At 49.7% G+C, this 20,103-nt stretch overlaps 4 protein-coding genes across 18 annotated transcripts in view; 1 reads left to right on the top strand and 3 right to left on the bottom strand.

Moving 5' to 3' along the window:
- The window catches only part of LOC102936186 (butyrophilin-like protein 2), a 1,677,894-nt gene that overhangs the window by 517,839 nt on the left and 1,139,952 nt on the right, over positions 1 to 20,103 (top strand).
- Positions 1 to 20,103, bottom strand: part of LOC114020220 (butyrophilin subfamily 1 member A1) — a 1,361,724-nt gene that overhangs the window by 425,914 nt on the left and 915,707 nt on the right.
- Positions 4,499 to 13,996, bottom strand: LOC114020717 (zinc finger protein 501). Of its 15 annotated transcripts, none has more exons than XM_043528154.1 (5): positions 10,994 to 11,229; positions 10,324 to 10,450; positions 9,709 to 9,822; positions 5,712 to 5,768; positions 4,499 to 5,620 (listed from the first exon to the last, which is right to left on the bottom strand). In XM_043528154.1, exons 1-4 carry the CDS (start codon positions 11,114 to 11,116, stop codon positions 5,752 to 5,754), a joined length of 381 nt encoding a protein of 126 aa, XP_043384089.1. In that variant the 5' UTR covers positions 11,117 to 11,229; the 3' UTR covers positions 4,499 to 5,620; positions 5,712 to 5,751. The 15 variants fall into 15 exon arrangements, with proteins under 15 accessions (XP_043384089.1, XP_037770718.1, XP_043384086.1 ...); XM_043528151.1 differs by lacking the exons at positions 4,499 to 5,620; positions 5,712 to 5,768 and adding exons at positions 5,980 to 9,396; positions 13,208 to 13,271 and having other exon boundaries at positions 10,994 to 11,081; XM_043528150.1 differs by lacking the exons at positions 4,499 to 5,620; positions 5,712 to 5,768 and adding exons at positions 7,710 to 9,399; positions 13,978 to 13,996 and having other exon boundaries at positions 10,994 to 11,081.
- LOC119567710 (zinc finger protein 189) overlaps positions 18,986 to 20,103 on the bottom strand; it is a 61,399-nt gene continuing 60,281 nt past the window's right edge. Inside the window, exon 4 of the mRNA XM_037914802.2 lies at positions 18,986 to 20,093. Within this exon, the coding sequence (XP_037770730.1) occupies positions 19,927 to 20,093 (167 nt within the window). The 3' untranslated portion in view covers positions 18,986 to 19,926. The remainder of the gene's footprint in view (positions 20,094 to 20,103) is intronic.

The raw sequence follows: 20,103 nt of genomic DNA, 5'->3' as shown, positions 1-20,103 counted from the left end.
TGTTTATATTTATATTAAAGATCTGAGTGTGTCCCTGTCCCTCTCTGTTTCTCTGTCAAAATTCAAACCAAGTTAGGTCAGTTAAGAGTGGGGATATTGTTACAAACATGAAAGCAAGAAATCTCGTCTCTTTTCGCCTTTCCCCCTCCAGACACTCTGCCATCTGCACTGGAGACAAAAAGAGGGGAAACCCTAGGAGCACGAAGATAGGGTGAGGTTGCAGGTGGAAACTGTCTTTAAATTATAAGAAAATTCCCATGAAAACACATTGTACCTAAAGTTACCAACCAAACCAACACCAGTCATGACACACCCAGCACTACAATGAAACCATGAAATACAGAGGAGATCCCAAGCTGAAGTCACACAAAAGATCCTGACACCAACCTTAGTGCTGAGTTCATGCCTATGCTGATGAACAGAAACACTCTCCCTGAGCAGCATCCAAACACCCTTAACTCTGACCACGGGGTTCTCATGGACATTCACAGAACTTTTAATACTAAATTGAGAGCTCTCTGCCCTGAGGGCTGACACATCCCCCTCCTTTACCCCAGTTTCTCTGCTGCTGGGAATGGAGAAGGCCCAGCAGGGGAAGCTGGGAGCTGAAGCTTCTTCAGGCAAATAAGAAACAGAGAGAGGAACTGCAGTGACATCTCTGCTCAGTCTCAGGTGCCCAGCACAGAGGCAGCTCCCTGGGATCCAGGTCTGTCCCAGCCAGAACAGGGCTGCTGAGGAGAGTGAAAAATGGTCCCAGCCTCCCCCAGGGCTGAGCTCTGCCACAAACGCTCTGATTCTCTCTCCCCCACAGCGAATGTGACTCTGGATCCAGACACGGCTCATCCCAACCTTGTCCTGTCTGAGGATTTGAAAAGTGGGAAGTGGGAAGAAATACAGCAGCATCTGCCCGACAACCCTGAGAGATTTCACACTGAGCCCTCCATGCTGGGCTGTGAGGGATTCATCTCGGGGAGACATTGCTGGAAGGTGGAGGTGGGGGATGAGGGATCCTGGGTTGTGGGGGTGGCCAGAGAGTCTGTGAGGAGGAAGGGAGAAATATGCCCCAAAGACGGGATCTGGGCTGTGGGGTATGCGCTGGATCAGTTCTGGGCTCTCACCTCCCCTGTGACCACTCTGCCCCTGAGTTGGGTCCCCAGCAGGATCCGAGTTTGTCTGGACTGTGACCGGGGCTGGTGACATTTATCGATGCTGGTGACGAGGCCCCGATCTTCACTTTCCTGCCGGACTCCGTCCCTGGGGCGAGAATCTGACCCTGTCTCTGGGTGGTGGGGGTAATTCCCGGCTCAGACTGTGTCCCTGAGACACGGGGGAAGAGGGGCAGGGCCATCCCTAGGGGGGTGTGGGGCCTGGGACAACTCCCCCTCAGCCCCAGCCCTGCCCCCACTCCACCCCTTCCCCTAAGTCTCCACCCCACTTCTTCCTGCCCCTGCTCTGCCCCCTCCCCACTCCCATTCCACCCCTTCCCCTGCGCCCCTGCCTGTTCCCCGCCTCTTTCTGTCTTCCACCCCCTCCCCTGGGGCCCTGAGATCAGCCTCTCTAGCCTTAGACCATAGGCTCTAGGACCTCCTCCTGTGGACTTTCTGTCATGCTTTCTCTATGACCCTGGAAGTGGCATCAGGTCTCAACTCTGTGCAGTCTCTGGACTATCAAACCATAGAGAGCATTGAGAGACCGAGGCAGAGAGGTCAATTTCACTGCCCCCGGGACTGTGCAGACTCTGTGCCACTGTCCTCTGTGATCCAAGGGGACTCTGAGGATCCTGGGTCAGCCAGTGCCACTGAGGCATGAGGGGGAACAGCCCCATGGGAATGCAAAAATGGGCTTCTCTAGCCCCAGTCCTCCTAGCGCCTATGACCTGAACCATTCCCGTCTACCCAGCCTTCTAGCTCATCTCTGTGCCCCTGGAGGACCCCTGTCTACCCAATGCCGGAGACCTCATCTCTATGGCCCCTGGAAGCTCCTCCCTCTCCCTCCCTGCCACCCCAGGGATGGGCGGGGGAAGAACTTTAATTTCCACCTGGGCTGTTTGAATTTTGAAGGCAGATGTGGGATTTTTTTCCCTTAAATTGGTTGTGTGAACCCAACACCAGTGAGGAGAGCCCTGTAGGTCACTATGATGCTAGCCTGGACCTTACAGTAGTATGTTACTATCCAGCCTGCACACTGGGCCTTGTGCTTTGTGTCACCATGTATGTCCAGGGCCAGCCCTAGGGAAAATGATGCCCTGGGTGAACTTGTATTTTGGCGTCATTGACCCCGGTGGGCTCCCCGCACCGAGCCCCCTTCATGCCAATCCCTGTAACCCCGCCCCCCCCCCCCGGCACCCACCTGCGGAACCTGATCTGGATGCATGGTGCAGCTGGCATTGCTGCTCACACCCCCACTCAAACACTGCTTCTCCACGCACCCCTAGGGGCTGTGGAAGTGTCTGATGCCTCTCTGGTGTGGGGGTGTGGTTTTTCATTATGATAAGGGTTGTGAAGTGCATGGAAATATAAAGAACGAAAAGGAGAGGTGTATTTAACCACAAGGCTTCTAGCTCCTGCTTTGTTGCATCATTGCTACCGACTATTTCCTGGCAGAAGAGTTTCTCACGGGTTCAAATGTAGGGGCAGGCGATCCAGGTGACTGCCTGGGATGCCGGACTTGGGTGGCGCTGGGCTCGGGGTACTGTTTGTGACAAAAGTTTAACAAATGGCGGGGGGCACCGAAGACACAGTTTTACTTTATGTTAACAAAGTTTTGCTTCTAAATTTATGTTCACGTTATCAGTAGAGAATATGGTCCAGGTCTACACAGGTAGTTGAGCGCCTAAACCCCAGATTTAGGCCTCTAAATTCCAGTTTTAGGTTGTCGTCATGCCTCATCTGGATGCCTGTCTCTCATGTAAGCTCCAGCATGATCCACACACCAGGGGAAGTATGCACAACTCCCCTGCCTGTAACCCCTGTGAGGACAGATCTGGTATGCATGCTCTGAGCACCTCTCCTGGAAGAGGTGCCATGAAAATCAAGGAGGACCTGGTGGGGAAGATGCCCATATTATAGTTTTCAGCCCAGTGATTAAAGCAGTCACCCAGGATGTCAGAGACCTGCATTCAATACCCCCTCTGCCTGAGGAGGAGAAAAGATTTGGACATGGGCCTCCCACATCTCTCAAGAGCATGCCCTACCCACGGGCTATTCTCAGGTGGGGCTCCCTCACTCTCTCCTGTTGAAGCTGTTCCATTGAGAATAAATACTTGAAGAGTCATCGAATTAGGGGGAGCGAGAATGAGAATTCTTCTGTTGCCTAAAACATGCACCTGGAAAATCCCTGCTCACATGCTTTCCCATCTTCAGAAGATGGGGGAATTGAACCTAGCACTCCTACATCACAGCGGAGTGCACTACTCACTGGGTTACAAGGTAAGCAGCACCAGCTCCTCTTCTGGTCACTTTGTAAGGTGTGGGCAGGCACCTGCGCTGTTCTGAGGCCCTTGGAATTGCAAGCTCTTGCTTCAAGAGCATAGGTGAGGAGAGGTTCTTTGGTCCTGCTTGCAACAGGGGCTCTGCAGCACTTCACTGAGCAGACGCTGACCATGTTTTCCAGACAGCCAGCTTAGAGCAAGGTGGGGTGAGTTGTGTGGCTGTGGTTTAGGGAGCAGCCTGGTTTTCTCTCTATTTGATTTCTTGTGTGTTCTGAATTCTAAGACATAACTTCTCTATCTGTCTGCTGTGAACACAACAGCGCCAAACTCCTTTCCGTAAGACAATCTTAGGTACTTAAGCACACCCAGGAATCTGCGTTTAACCTGATGGGTTTTTTTAATTATGTGTTCTCTGTAATGCTTCTCAGTTAACAATCAGTGTGCTGGCTTAGAAGGAGCCGTGCAATAACGTATAACTGCTGGCGATACACAGAGAACAAGGTGCAAGCCCTCCTCCAGCATCACACCTTGGTGTCTGTCTTCTGCTTGGCAACTTTCCATTCCTCCAGCACCAGCCCCCACCCGCCGCAGAGGGCAGGTGGAAAACAGGTTTCCCTTAGGACAGGGGCAGGCAAACTTTTTGGCCAGGGCTTCTCAGTTAACAATCAGTTAACTTTTGTTAACTTAACAATTGATGTGATTGCCTTTTATGAAACATACACATAATAATCTATGTTGAATTCTTTCTATTTGCCTTCTGGTTTCTCAGACCTTTAGGCTGCACTCAGATCATATTTTCAAGTTTTTCTCTGCAATCAAGAAAGCTAGAAACTTCCTTTGTTTAGGAAAGGAAAGCCAAGAGTCTCACCTCATCACATGCTTCTAGGAGCTGGGACTTTAACAAACACAACAAATACAATGAGCCTCATTAGAAAATCTTGAGTGCCGGTAACACCGCAGCTTCTTTACACTGAGCCAGAGCTGCCTTAGTGTACATGAGAATCAGGCCTTTGAAACATTGATCTCAGCTTAACCTAGGTTTTCTCCTGTGAATTTCATATCACTAGATTTCGAAGGATTAGACTTTATTGGTTGATGTCTGTAAATGTTGATTTCACTCTACACACAGAAACCAGGAAAAACTACTCCCACTGCTAATAACTGAAATTTACCAATAGGCACAGTAAGAACAATGCTTCCTGAGAACTTATTAGACATTGATTTAAGAATATTTACTTTGCATAAATGGACATGTGATGCTGACATTCTCTATTTTAATGGTTGTGAAGCTTTAACTTTTGGAATCTGTCTCTACTGTCATTACATAGTTATTGTCTGACCCAAATATTGTCTGAGCCCGCCCTAAATCTCCCACCACTGTGAACATTTAAATGGAGGACAATTGGAATGAAATGCTAAAAACCCAGATTTTTGTGCAACTGTGAATGTTTAAATCAATAAATATAAAATTGCTTAAAAATATATATTAAAAAAAAAAAAGAATTCTACCAAGCCTGACTATCCCGCCCTTAGACACACAAATCCTGCTCCTGCAGGCTCATAGAATCGTAGAAAATCAGGGTTGGAAGGGACCTCAGGAGGTCATCTAGTCCAACCCCCTGCTCAAAGCAGGACCAATACCAACTAAGTCATCCCAGCCAGGGCTTTGTCAAGCCTGACCTTAAAAAGCTCTAAGGAAGGAGATTCCGCCACCTCCCTACGTAATCCATTCCAGAGCTCATCCTCACAGGGGGATGCCCCTCATTGCAAGACCAGAGCCCTAGTGGTACATTTTTCACTAAATGGTCCAGAGGGAGCCATGGCCACAGAGAACCCCCTGGAAAGTCTCCAGGAGGAAGCTCCATGTCCCGTCTGTCTGGAGTAGTTCACAGAAGCTGTCACTCTGGCGTGTCGGCACGTCAGCCAGTGCTGGGAGGGATCCGATACAGCCGTCTGCTGCCCTCAGGAACTGAGCAACACAGAAACGTCAGGCTGAACAGGCAGCTGGCAAACATGGCAGAAATCACCATTCGGCTGAGTTTACAGGCAGCAAAAGGAGGAGGAGGGGACGGGGTGTGTGGGGAACACCAGGAGGCTCCAAAACTTCTGGGAAGAGGATCAAACTTCGATCTGTGTAGTTTGCCATCTGTCCCGGGCTCACAGAGCTCACACGGTGGTTCCCAGAGGAGGCTGCCCAGGAGTACAAGGGAGGGAATTGCTGTCAAGTTTAATGGGTAATAACTTTGGATTTTAATTACAGGCTAATTTCACTGAAAGTTACCTGGCACAGGCATGATGCATCATTCAGCTCTGTAAACCCTTCATGGTATGGGAGATGCTGTAACAAAATAACTGATTTGACAGAGTGGCAACAGAGGCAGGTCTTTAACGATACCTGATGTGGGAAAATGTCCTTTGAGATTCTGATGGGGATTCCTGAAAATCTTCATCATATAAAGAATTCCACCAAACCCAAAGGATCAGACATGTTACCCACCAAGTTAATGAATACTACAGTTCTTACCCAAGTCCCCGCTTACAGCCAATTCTTGTTAACTAAAGTACGATGTATTAAAAGAAGAAAAGGCAGTATTGGCTAAAAGATCATTAGACATACAAATGCGAATAGAGTCCCTAGGTCAGTTTGACCATAGAGATGGCGCGTTATAATTGAAAAGAGTCCTTTTCAGAATCATTTCATCACGTTCTAGTCCAATGTCCAAATGTTCAATATCGGGACGGTCCAGAGAGGATTGGAGATCTCAATCTTATGACTCGAACTCCCCCTGAATAAAGCTTAAGAAGATCTGAGATAAAAGGATCAGGTCCCAAGAGTTTATGTAGACGTTTTTGCAGCCTCTCGACAGCAGGCAGTCCTTGGGTGAACAATAGGTTTTGGAAGTAACCTCCTATTTCCCAAACATCACAGGTAATAAAACTACATGGATTAATATAAGGTAATTATCTATAAAGCCGTTCATAGACAGTTTACCACAAACTTTAAAGAGAGAGATATATACACAATGACCTTATTACACCCAAGTTTCATTTAAATGTTAATATTTCCTTTTGACTTCTGAATGAACAAAATACAGTCGTTGACAGAAACCCTTTGGTTACACTGTTAATCTATATCTCGTTACAGATTAACATAGACTACTACAATTACTATGTTCTAGGGCTGTCAAGTGATTAAAAAAATTAATCGTGATTCATCGTGCTCCTAAACAATAATAAAATACCATTTATTTAAATATTTTGGATGTTTTATACATTTTCAAATATATTGATTTCAACTGCAACACAGAATACACTCCATGCATCTGATGATGGGTTATAGCTCACAAAAGTTTATGCCCAAAGAAATGTGTTAAGTCTCTAAGGTGCCACAAGGATTCCTTGTTGTTTTTACAGAATACAAAGTGTACAGTGATCACTTTATATTTTTTATTACAAATACTTGCACTGTAAAAAACAAAAGAAATAGTATTTTTCAATTCACCAACTGCAAGTACTGTATGCAATCTCTTTATCATGATAGTTGAACTTACAAATGTAGAATTATGTGCAAAAAATAACTGCATTCAAAAATAAAACAATGTAAAACTTTGGAGCCTACAACTCCACTCAGTCCTACTTCTTCTTCGGCCAATCATTCAGAAAAACAAGTTTGGTTACAATTTGCAGGAGATAATGCTGCCCGCTTCTTGTTTACAGTGTCACCTGAAAGTGAAAATAGGCATTCGCGTGACACTATTGCAGCCAGCGTTGCAAGATATTTACATGCCAGATGCTCTAAAGGGTCATAGGTCCCTTCCTGCTTCAACCACCATTCCAGAGGACATGCCTCCATGCTAACGACGGGTTCTAATCGATAACGATCCAAAGCAGACCAGATCGACACCTCATCCCTCTCAGATTTTGGAAGACACTTCAGATTCTTAAACCTTGGGCCGAGTGCTGTAGCTATCTTTCGAAATCGCAGATAGTTACTTTCTTTGCGTTTTGTCAAATCTGCAGTGAAAGTGTCCCCCCATGTGCTAGGTCATTCTCCGTGACTTCGATATGATGACATATTTGGCAGAAGGTGTGTAAAACAGGACAGGGGACATACAAGTCTCCTTCAAGGAGTTCAGTCACAAATGGAATTAATGCATTATTTTTTTTAAATGAGCATCCTCCACTGGAATGGTGGCCGAAGCATGAAGGGACATAGGCATGTTTAGCATATCTTGCACTTAAATACCTGCGCTGCCAGCTACAAACAGGCCATGGGAACGCCTTCTCACACTTTCCGGTGACATCATAAATTAGAAGCAGGCAGCAGTCGCTCCCGTAAATGTAAACAAACTGGTTTGTCTTAGCGAGTGGCAGAAAAAGAAGTAGCACTGAGTGGACTTCTAGGCTCTAAAGTTTTTAATTGCTTTATTTTTCACTGCACTTATATAATTAAAATCATCTGTGTTTCTAAGTTACACTTTCCTGATAAAGAGATTGCACGACAGCACTTCTATGAGGGGAACTGAAAAAGGCTATTTTTGTTTTGCATGTTTACAGTACAAATATTTGAAATAAAAAATAATATAAAGTGAGCACTGTACACTTTCTATTCTTTGTTGTGAGAGAAATCAATAGATATGAAAACACAGAAAAACATTATAAGCATATATAACATTATAAACATAAGCACTTATGGAGTTTCTCTCCGGTGTGGATGGCTTGATGTTTAACAAGGTGGGACCTATGTATGAAACTTTTCCCACATTCCAAGCACTTATGGGGTCTCTCTCCTGTGTGGATTTTGTGATGTTTAAATAGGCCTGACCTCTGTACAAATTTTTTCCCACAGTCTAAGCACTTATGGGGTCTCTCTCCCGTGTGTATTCTCTGATGTGTAACCAGGGCTGATCTCCATGTGAAACTTTTCCCACAGTCCAAGCACTTATGGGGTCTCTCTCCTGTGTGTATTCTCTGATGTTTAAGAAGGGTTGGCCTTTGTGTGAAACTTTTTCCACAGTCTAAGCACTTATGGGGTCTCTCTCCTGTGTGTAATCCCTGATGTGTTACCAGGGCTGATCTCCATGTGAAACTTTTCCCACAGACCAAGCACTTATGGGGTCTCTCTCCTGTGTGTATTCTCTGATGTTTAAGAAGAGTTGGCCTTTGTGTGAAACTTTTTCCACAGTCTAAGCACTTATGGGGTCTCTCTCCTGTGTGTAATCTCTGATGTGTAACCAGGGCTGATCTCCGTGTGAAACTTTTCCCACAGTCTAAGCACTTATGGGGTCTCTCTCTGGTGTGGACTACTTGATGTGCAACAAGGTTTGACCTCTCTATGAAAGTTTTCCCACAGTCTAAACACTGATGAGGTCTCTCTCCTGTGTGGATTTTCTGATGTTTAATTAGGCCTGACCTCCATACGAATTTTTTCCCACAGTCTAAGCACTTGTGGGGTCTCTCTCCTGTGTGGATTAGCTGATGTGTAATCAGTGCTGACTTCCAATTCAAACAATTCCTGCTCTCAAGGCACCCAGAGGGTTTCTCTCCCATGTGGCTTCTCCCATGGTTAGTAAGATCTGAGCGCTTATTGAGGTTTTCCCCACAGTCCAAGCATTGAAGTGTTTTCTCCCCAGTATTTATTGCCTGAAGGGTAAGAAGCACCGGTCTCAGAATGAATCCTTTCCCATAACCGAGGCATTCATAGCGTTTGTCGGCCTTGGGGGTTGTCTGCCGGGCTGTGGGATCCCTGTGTCCTTCCCCACATATAATAGATCCATCCAGTTGCTCCCTTGAGTGGTTTCCCAGCAGCCTCTTTGACCTCTGCCAATTTCCCCAGGCTTCTCCCTGTGCCAAGCACTGGGAAAAATTCCCTTCAGCTCTTCCCACAGAAATCCCCTGTGGTTCCCCGTGCCCAGGAATTTCCTGATGTTGATTCCCCTCCTTCTTCTCACTCACTCTCTCATCACCTGCTGGGAGAGAGACAGTGCAGACAGGAGTCATTCTGCTGCGGAGAAATTAAGAGGAATAGAACCGAGGGAAAACCCAACATACTAAAGGTTGGAGAGATGGAGCAATTGGATTCTCCCTCCACTTCCCAGTTGGGAAGGAAACTCCTGCAGTGAACAGGACACATGGGAAGCGATGTCAGTGATATCTGCTGCATGCAGCCCTGCTCTGGGTGAGATGAGGAAGGAACTGAGGTCACTTACTAATATGTCATTTTGGGGATTCTCAACTTTTTCTTTCATTCACCACATGATTTGTATGTCAGCGCTCACCTGTGTGGGCACCTCTTGGGATCTCTCTTTCCTCACAGGCCTGGAGATCGGGCACCCACGGCTCTTCCCCTCGTTCCAGCCGGGTGATCAGGCCAGGTTTGGGAAGGGGAAATCCTGTGCAGGGAGTGAAATCAGACCAGATCAGGGTTTGTGGAGGATTGAGAGACCATCTGTCAGAAAGGACATTCTGTGGGTGGCACCTGTCCCAGTGCTGTGCTGGGGAATGTGGAATCTAAGAGGACAGGAACGTGGTCACTTAACCCCCTTGTGGGAGGCAGATGTCTGGGGAGGTGAGGGCAATTGTGATGCACACCCAGCTCTCGTATTAAACCCCTGCCTATTTCTAAACCTGCGAAGCCCAGAGCCCTCCACATGACTGGAGCTGTTCCCAAGGAGGACAGAGAAGAGGGATTCTGTGTGCGACCGAGAAACAACACAGACAGGACAATGCATGTCCACCTTGCATGCTAGGGGGGTTGGGTGGGGATGATTTAGTATGTGCCTTATGTTTTGACACCCTCTTCTCATTGGAGCATGAGGAGGGAAGAACCTGACCGGTGTCAGACACGCAGACCTCCCCAGTTTCCAATAACCAAGGGGCCAGGAATCCCTTACCCAGCGAGGTCACTGTCTCGTAGTTCTCCTGCATGACATCCCTGTAGAGGGCTCTCTGAGCAGGGTCCAGCAAAGCCCCCTGTCCCTGGGTGAAATACACAGCCACCTCCTCGAAGGTCACCGGCATCTGAAACAACAAGAATCCCCCACTCAGCACCAACTGCCCCAGGCACAATCCCACTAGTCATGGGGTAGGACGGAGAGAGAAGCAGAATCCTCCCCGCACCCTGCTCAGAGTAGCTGGGAGGCTTCAAGGGGTGGGAGAAGGTGAGAGCTCCTTGTCCTCCCCAGCACATGGAGCAGGGCAGGGTCTTCTCATTTCCCACACGCCTGCCAGCCATAGGCTGATACGGGAAGCAGAGCTCTGAGCCGGGGACAGGGACAGGAACCTTGACAGCTTCCCTTCGTATTTCACAGCAGCCTCTGGCCAGTGGGTCAGGCTCCAGCACTGGGAGTCTGGTCCGTTTTCCCAGCTCTGTCCAGGGGGGTGTTTTCTGGTTCAGAAATGGGGGATTGTTCCCCCCCCCCACCCGCCAATGGGCCTGTTCAGAAAATCAGGCCCAGGTTGATCACGTTCCAGCAGGTTTATCGCACCCCGTCCCACCCCGGGTGATTAACCCCTCTACACTACCCCTCCCCCACCACCAAAAGCTCCCTGAAAATCCCCTACCTCAGCTGGCTCCATCACAGCCATTTCCCTGCCCTGTCCCCTGCAAGACGGGACAATCTGGAGCGAAACGTGGATGCGATTCCTCAGCCTGTCGGAGGAGCAGGGAGATTGGGCAGGTTTCATAAGGGGCTGGAGTCCATGTCACTCCCCAAGTCCCCCCAGGCTCTCTCCCTGCAGACAGACGCTCTGATTCTATGACTCTGCCATGGTGGCAACAAACCCAGTTAGTTCATTACCTCCCCAGCCAGCCCCCCCCCCCGCCCCGCCCACCCCCGCTTAGAACTAACCCACCACGTCCCTTCTAAACCTCCCCAGAGCAGCATCTCCGAGCCAAATGCTGGAAAAAGAGCAGATCAAAGGAGTCACTTCAGGGTACTGCCCCACAGTGTATTGTGACCCCCTCTAGCTCTCCCCCGTCTCCCTCCGTAGTGCGGTGCTCAGCAGGGCGAGCAAGTGGCCTTTCCTCTCTCAGCTCCTGCCCTTGTTCCCAGGAGAGCGGACTGCCGCGGGGGGGCAGGGAATGGATCTGGGCAGGGCTGGGAGCTGGGAACCTCCCTCCCCACTTCCTGCTGCTGCTGCCCTTCAAGTCTCTCCGCTCTCCTTTTTTATCTTCTTCCCTCAACCTGGGAGAACGGGTGACTGCCCCATTGCCATGGGCCTCTGCTCTCATTAGGCAGCTCAGCCACTGACACTGGTAACAGGGGTTTGAAGCTGGCAGTGTCACTGAGGGCAGGAGCTCTGGGACTCACAGACACAGGGAGCCACTCCCCTTGTAGGCCAAACTCACCAGCCAGTCCCTGAAATCAGCTCTTTGTGCAGAGTCATTTCCCTGCCCAGCTCCAACCCTTTCCCCAGGTCTTTCCATCACCTGGAGGTTCATGCTCAGGGGCTGGTGTGGTCAGAGTGGTTCCAGTCACTGAGAAAGTGCCCCTGGGGCTGGTCTCAGAGGGGTGTGATGAAGGTGGAATGTTCTGAATTTTTTCTCTGAATAGTGTGTGTGTGCCTCAGTTTCCCCATGTGTTACTCAAGTATCAAGCTGGTGGGATACAGGTGAGTGTTTACTGCGGAGACCTCAAGAGGGCAGGTATCACTGCAGAGTGGCTGCATGGTCACAGAGAATGGCCAAAATTCTGTATCCTGAGGTCTCTGAGGATGCAGGGCTGGAAGCGGGTCAGTCTCCTGATTTGGGGCTCAGTGGGGAGAGCCCAGGGCTCGGGACTCTGGATTCCCCCCAAGATGGACTTTGCTGAATGCTCCTGGTTTCTGTGCTAACAAGCTCTGTTCTACACTGTTTTCTCAGCGACCAATAAACCCGTCTGTTTTCCAAGCTGGCTGAGAGTCACAGCTGACTGCGGAGGTGGGGTGCACCGCCCCTGTGAGGAGCATGTCAGGCTTCTCCTTAGGCTGCCCCCGGGGGTTCAGGCTGGGGCCATGTGCCCTCCCTGGGCCCCAGGACCGGGAAGGCTGGGGCCACACGCTCAGCAGGTCGGGGGAGATGTTGGGGGTGCTCAGGGTCTGGGGTCCTGCCCCTACAGTGGGAGGGGGACTTGCCTCCCCCAGCCCTAGGTTCATCCCCCACCAGCTGTACCTCGTTCTTCTTCCCAGCTCCTAGTCCCAGGCAGGGGGGCTGAAACAATCTGTACAGTGGGGTGTCAAGGTTCCTTCCCCACTCTGAACTCTAGGGTACAGAAGTGGGGTCCCACATGAAAGACCTCCTAAGCTTATTCTTACCAGCTTAGGTTAAAAACTTCCCCAAGGTACAAACTTTGCCTTGTGCTTGAACAGTATGCTGGCACCACCAAACGTTTTAAAGAAAGAACAGGGAAAGAGACCACCTGGAGACGTCTTCCCTCCAAAATAGCCCCCCCAAACCCTACTCAAGCCTCCCCAGGAAAGGGGGTGTGAATAATATCCTAACCGATTGGTTACAAAATCATCAAAGACCCAAACCCCTGGATCTTGGAAGAATGGAAAAATCAGTCAGGTTCTTAAAAGAAGGATGTTATTAAAAAAAGAGAGAGAGAGAGAGAGGTAAAAATCAGCTCTGTAAAATCAAGATGGAGAATACTTTACAGGGCATTCAGATTCAAAACACAGAGGATCCCCCTCCGGGCAAAACCTTAAAGTTACAGAAAATAGGAATAAACCCCCCTCTTAACACAGGGAAAATTCACATAAAACAAAAGATAAACGAATCCGCCTTGCCTGGCTTACCTATACTGGCTGCAAAATTGGAGACTTGGATTAGGATGGGTTGGAGAAGATGGATTTCTGTCTGGCCCCTCTCAGTCCCAAGAGAGAACAACCACATAAACAAAGAGCACAAACAAAAGCTTTCCCCTCCTCCAGATTTGAAAGTCTCTTGTCCCCTTATTGGTCCTTTGGGTCAGGTGCCAGCCAGGTTAGCTGAGCTTCTTAACCCTTCCCAGGTAACAGGAGGTTGCCTCTGGCCAGGAGGGATTTTATAGCACTGTGCACAGAAAGGCGGTTTCCCTTCCCTTTATATTTATGACAGGGGGGCTGAGAGCCATTGAACCAAACTGTAAAGCCTGGATAGGATGGAAACCCCTTCAAGCCAGGGGGTGCGGCAGGGCCCCGCCAGCCTAGATCCAGAGCCTGTGCTGCTCCCCCACCCTGATTGTGCCCCTGGGCCCCGCTCCTTCCCCGGCCCCCAGCTGGGGCCCCCCACCCTGCATCCAGTTTGGCCCCGGCCCCCCTTCTGCCCCTCCCTATTTGCTCCCCTCACATCTCCCTGAGCTGCAGCCCCCGTCCGCACCAGCCCGGCCAGGGGCAGGGAAACAAAGCAGCAAGTGGGGGGCAGCGGGGGGTACCGTGATCCTGCCCCCGCCACGCACACACCGGGGGCTGGCGGCAGCTTTCCCGGGCCCGGGGCAGGGAATCGCAGCCAGCCCCGCGGGGAGCAGCCCGGGGCCAAACCCGCCCCCTGCAGCCCGGGGGTGACGGGGGGGGCGGGTCTCTCTTACCTTCCCTCCGAGCGGGGCCCCCGGGGCAGGGGCCGGGCCGGGAAGGGGCCCTGGCCAGGCTGGGGGCTCTGCCCTGGGAGAGGCTCCCGGGGAGCAGCGGGAAGGGCCCGGCTGGAGGTTCCCCCCTCCCGGCTGCAGCCCGGGCTCCGGGCTCCCAGCACCAGCCGCCGGGGCTCGGGGATCTCGCCGGGAGCCTGGGAGCCGGAGTCCCCGCAGCGGCTGCGAGTCACTTCCTGGGCCGGGCCTGAGCCCCGCGATCGCTCCCCCCAGAGCCGCCCCCCAGCCGCTCCCGGGTCCTAGCGATCAAGCCACGGCGCTGCGCCTCCCCTCTCTCTGTCCGGTGTCCTGTTTTCAAGTGCTCCGCGTAGGAACGTGCTACCGGGAGCGGTTACCGATACGTAGTGGAGGGTCAGAAGCTGCTAGTGCAGTAAACTGCTACCTGATGTAGCAAATGCCTACGGGCAGCAGCTTCTTCCACTGCTGTGTGGGTGAAATTGCTCCACGCAGACATGTGCTCGCTCCCCCTCTCCGCCTCGCTCCCTGGAGCAGTTATTTCTGTGTGTAGATGGTAAGAAACAGCTTTTGTAAACAGATGCTCTTTCCCGCACAGGTCATGTTTGCTAAACCTTAATTTTTTTTCTCTTCTCTTCTCTAGCCTCTCTCCAATTTTTACTCCAGCTGAGAGCTCATCAGCTCAGAGGAGAGCCGATAGCCCAGAGTGACGGTCTGTTTTCTTGCATAGGTCCCTTTCCACAGTCTGGGATTCAGCTTGTGGTCCACTATGACCCTCCGATCCCTTTCCGCAGGACTCCTTCCTAGGAAGTCGTTTCCCATTTTGTATGCTTGCAGCTTGTTATCATTCACAAAACTTTATAATTGTACTCTCTATGCCATTATCTCAATCATTCATTCAGATTTTGAATAGAAACTTATCCAGAACTGATCGCTGCAGAACCCCACTGGTTATGCCCTTTCAGCCTGACTCAGCCCTTTCAGCCTGTGAATCACTTGCACTCATCTTATTTTAGCTCCATCTAGGTGGCATTTCCATAGTTTGTTTATGAGAAGGTCATGGGAGACCTGTAACGCTGCAATCTGATGATCAGCGGCACTGCTATGGGTACCCGCGTGGCCCCACAGTATGCCAACATTTTTATGGCTGACTTAGAACAAGGCTTCCTCAGCTCTCGTCCCCTAATGCCCCTACTCTACTTGCGCTATATTGGTGACATCTTCATCATCTGGACCCATGGAAAAGAAGCCCTTGAGGAATTCCACCATGATTTCAACAATTTCCATCCCACCATCAACCTCAGCCTGGTCCAGTCCACACAAGAGATCCACTTCCTGGACACTACAGTGCTAATAAACGATGGTCACATAAACACCACCCTATACCGGAAACCTACTGACCGCTATTCCTACCTACATGCCTCCAGCTTTCACCCTGACCACACCACACGATCCATCGTCTACAGCCAAGCTCTGCGATACAACCGCATTTGCTCCAATCCCTCAGACAGAGACAAACACCTACAAGATCTCTATCAAGCATTCTTACAACTACAGTACCCACCTGCGGAAGTGAAGAAACAGATTGATAGAGCCAGAAGAGTTCCCAGAAGTCACCTTCTACAGGAGAGGCCTAACAAAGAAAATAACAGAACGCCACTAGCCGTCACCTTCAGCACCCAACTAAAACCCCTCCAACGCATTATTAAGGATCTACAACCTATCCTGAAGGATGACCCAACACTCTCATAAATCTTGGGAGACAGGCCAGTCCTTGCCTACAGACAGCCCCCCAACCTGAAGCAAATACTCACCAGCAACCACATACCACATAACAGAACCACTAACCCAGGAACCTATCCTTGCAACAAAGCCCGTTGCCAACTGTGCCCACATATCTATTCAGGGGACACCATCACAGGGCCTAATCACATCAGCCACACTATCAGAGGCTCGTTCACCTGCACATCCACCAATGTGATATATTTCAGAGTAACAGCCGTGTTAGTCTGTATTCGCAAAAAGAAAAGGAGGACTTGTGGCACCTTAGAGACTAACCAATTTATTTGAGCATAAGCTTTCGTGAGCTACAGCTCACTTCATCGGATGCAATGTGATCATCATGTGCCAGCAATGCCCCTCTGCCATGTACATTGGTCAAACTGGGCAGTCTCTACGTAAAAGAATAAATGGACACAAATCAGATGTCAAGAATTATAACATTCATATACCAGTCGGAGAACACTTCAATCTCTCTGGTCACGCAATTACAGACATGAAAGTTGCAATATTACAACAAAAAAACTTCAAATCCAGACTCCAGCGAGAAACGGTTGAATTGGAATTCATTTGCAAATTGGATACAATTAACTTAGGCTTGAATAGAGACTGGGAGTGGCTAAGTCATTATGCAAGGTGACCTATTTCCCCTTGTTTTTTCCTACCCCGCCCCCCCAGACGTTCTTGTTAGGCCCTGGATTTGTGCTGGAAATGGCCCACCTTGATTATCATACACATTGTAAGGAGAGTGGTCACTTTAGATAAGCTATTACCAGCAGGAGAGTGGGTTTGTGTGGGGGGGGGGGACGGGGGGGGCGGTGAGAAAACCTGGATTTGTGCTGGAAATGGCCCACCTTGATTGGCATGCACATTGTAAGGAGAGTGATCACTTTTGATAGGCTGTTACCAGCAGGAGAGTGCGGTGGGGGGAGGTATTTTTTCATGCTTTGTGTGTATAAAAGATCTTCTACACTTTCCACAGACAGAGTAATGATTCGGCCAGGCTTAAACACAAGCACAGCTCACACCATAGCACAAACTGCCTGTCCCAAGGCGAGCATGCATACCCACAAGAGCCCCAAAATGATGAGTAACCACAGGGGCGGGGGGACTGATTGTTCCAGGACCGTACTGTTCTCTGGGGTCCTGTGCCTTGGGGAGAGCCAATAGCTGCAGGGAGCCCCTATACTCAACACTGTCCCCACATTTTCCACAGGCTGGGTTCGTCCTGGAAGATATCTTGCTGCTGAGGGTGACCTGGGAAGCAAGGGAGGGTCTTCTGCAACAATACGGCTTCCGCCCTGGCTCATATGCAGCTTGCCTGTGTGCAGCAATGGTCCCCCCCGCCCGTCACGGCACAGAGGCGCGGGTATGTTACCCTTGCTGGGACAAGGAGCACAGTAACTCTGCCAAGGAACCTGCACAAGCAGATTGCCCAGCTTCTGCGTGAGACCTTCGATGAGATCACTGAGGCCGATTACCGCGATGTGAGAGAGCACATCAACACCCTCAACCCTCCTCGCCCCAACAGCCCGCACCCAACAACTCCCTTCTCAAAATAAAAGCCACTTACCGGGCACCTCCTCTGCTGTTTGCTCTTCCCCAAGCACCATCCGCTGCGACTGGCTACCTTCCTCCAGGCTTGAAAACAGCTCCTGGCTGCATGCATCTAGGGATGCCGGGCCTTCCTCTGGCTCTGGGTCCCCCTCTCCTCAGCACCCTCACTCCTGCTTTTCTCCTCCTGGCCCGTTGCACTCTGGGCTGGCACGGCCTCTGAAGTGTCCATGGTGCTCTTCAGAGTGGAGGTGGGGTCGCCCCCAAGTATCGCATCCAGCTCTTTGTAGAAACGGCAGGGCGTGGGGACAGCACCAGAGCGGCCGTTGGCCTCCCGCGCCTTGTGGTAGGCGTTCTGCAGCTCCTTCACTTTAACCCTGCGTTGCAGTGTGTCCCGGCCATAGCTCCTTTCGATCATGGCCCTTGATCTCTGCCCGAAGATATCGTAATTCCTATGGCTGCAGCGCAGCTCAGACTGGACAGCCTCCTCTCCCCAAACGCTGATGAGTTCAGCACCTCGGCATTGCTCCATGCTGGGGATCGCCTGGTGCGTGGAGCCATGGTCACCTGGAAAGATGCTCTGACAGCACTCCACACATCGCCAACCAAACAGGAAGGGGACTTTCAAAATTCCCAGAGAATTTAAAGGGTGGGTCTGTCGGTCGGTCACATGAGCGCAGGGCAGTAGAGTCTGGGCCTGACTTTCCCTTTTCTAAAATGGGGGTAAAAGCCCTTCCCCATCTGCAGCAGGGTGAGGCTCAACACACTGAAGATTGCGCAGTGCTGAGGTAGGGCCGTGATGGGGGCCAGATAGGGGCCTGCAAGAGCTACAGAAGTTACAGAAGCTAAACCACATTGGGGTTGTCCCAAACGTTCCTGATTTCACACTGACTCCTTCACTAGCTGACGTTTCTCTTAACACCCCAGCTCCAGTAATCCTGTGATTACAAGACAATCTCAGCTCTCACTTTAACAAAGGTCAGTTTCTTGCTCTCATGGCTGAATAGAAAAGGTTGACAATGTGACCAGAGCGAATCCTTCAAGCTCAGAAACAAAAAATCCAGAAAATAATGTTTTAGAAGAAAAAACCTCATCTTCATTCCCACACCTTGGCCTCTCTATTTCCCTTTCCATTAACTCTGCTGTCTTAGATAAATCATGGCAGTAAATTAGGGGGCTTTCCAGGGGTAGCAGATAGAGATTTAAGGCCTGAGTTGTCAGCGGCACAGGACTGTCAGCCCCAAACTTTTGAAAATGATGAGTCAGGACCCCGAAATTGATGTGATTGCCTTTTATGAAACATACACATAATAATATATGTTGAATTCTTTCTCTTTGCCTTCTGGTTTCTCAGATCTTTAGGCTGCACTCAGATCATATTTTCAAGTTTTTCTCTGCAACCAAGAAAGCTAGAAACTTCCTTTGTTTAGGAAAGGAAAGCCAAGAGACTCACCTCATCACATGCTTCTAGGAGCTGGGGCTTTAACAAACACAACAAATACAATGAGCCTCATTAGAAAATCATGAGTGCCGGTAAAATCATGAGCACCGTAGTTTCTTTACACTGAGCCAGAGGTGCCTTAGTGTACATGAGAATCAGGCCTTTGAAACATTGATCTCAGCTTAACCTAGGTTTTCTCCTGTGAATTTCATATCACTAGACTTCGAAGGATTAGACTTTATTGGTTGATGTCTGTAAATGTTGATTTCACTCTACACACAGAAACCAGGAAAAACTACTCCCACTGCTAATAACTGAAATTTACCAATAGGCACAGTAAGAACAATGCTTCCTGAGAACTTATTAGACATTGATTTAAGAATATTTACTTTGCATAAATGGACATGTGATGCTGACATTCTCTATTTTAATGGTTGTGAAGCTTTAACTTTTGGAATCTGTCTCTACTGTCATTACATAGTTATTGTCTGACCCAAATATTGTCTGAGCCTGCCCTAAATCTCCCACCACTGTGAACATTTAAATGGAGGACAATTGGAATGAAATGCTAAAAATCCAGATTTTTGTGCAACTGTGAATGTTTAAATCAATAAATATAAAATTGCTTCAAAATATATATTAAAAAAAAAAAGAATTCTACCAAGCCTGACTATCCCGCCCTTAGACACAGAAATCCTGCTCCTGCAGGCTCATAGAATCGTAGAGGATCAGGGTTGGAAGGGACCTCAGGAGGTCATCTAGTCCAACCCCCTGCTCAAAGCAGGACCAATCCCCAACTAAGTCATCCCAGCCAGGGCTTTGTCAAGCCTGACCTTAAAAAGCTCTAAGGAAGGAGATTCCGTAACCCATTCCAGAGCTCATCCTCACAGGGGGATGCCCCTCATTGCAAGACCAGAGCCCTAGTGGTACATTTTTCACTAAATGGTCCAGAGGGAGCCATGGCCACAGAGAACCCCCTGGAAAGTCTCCAGGAGGAAGCTCCATGTCCCGTCTGCCTGGAGTAGTTCACAGAAGCTGTCACTCTGGCGTGTCGGCACGTCAGCCAGTGCTGGGAGGGATCCGATACAGCCGTCTCCTGCCCTCAGGAACTGAGCAACACAGAAACGTCAGGCTGAACAGGCAGCTGGCAAACATGGTAGAAATCACCAGTCGGCTGAGTTTCCAGGCAGCAAAAGGAGCAGGAGAGGACGGGGCTTGTGGGGAACACCAGGAGGCTCCAAAACTTCTGGGAAGAGCATCAAACTTCGATTTGTGTAGTTTGCCATCTGTCCCGGGCTCACAGAGCTCACATGGTGGTTCCCAGAGGAGGCTGCCCAGGA

This window comes from Chelonia mydas, chromosome 14 (genome assembly GCF_015237465.2).
Source record: "Chelonia mydas isolate rCheMyd1 chromosome 14, rCheMyd1.pri.v2, whole genome shotgun sequence".
Lineage (NCBI taxonomy): Eukaryota > Metazoa > Chordata > Testudines > Cheloniidae > Chelonia > Chelonia mydas.
Note: the sequence above shows the minus strand (reverse complement) of the source record. Positions and strands in the feature narration are given on the sequence as shown.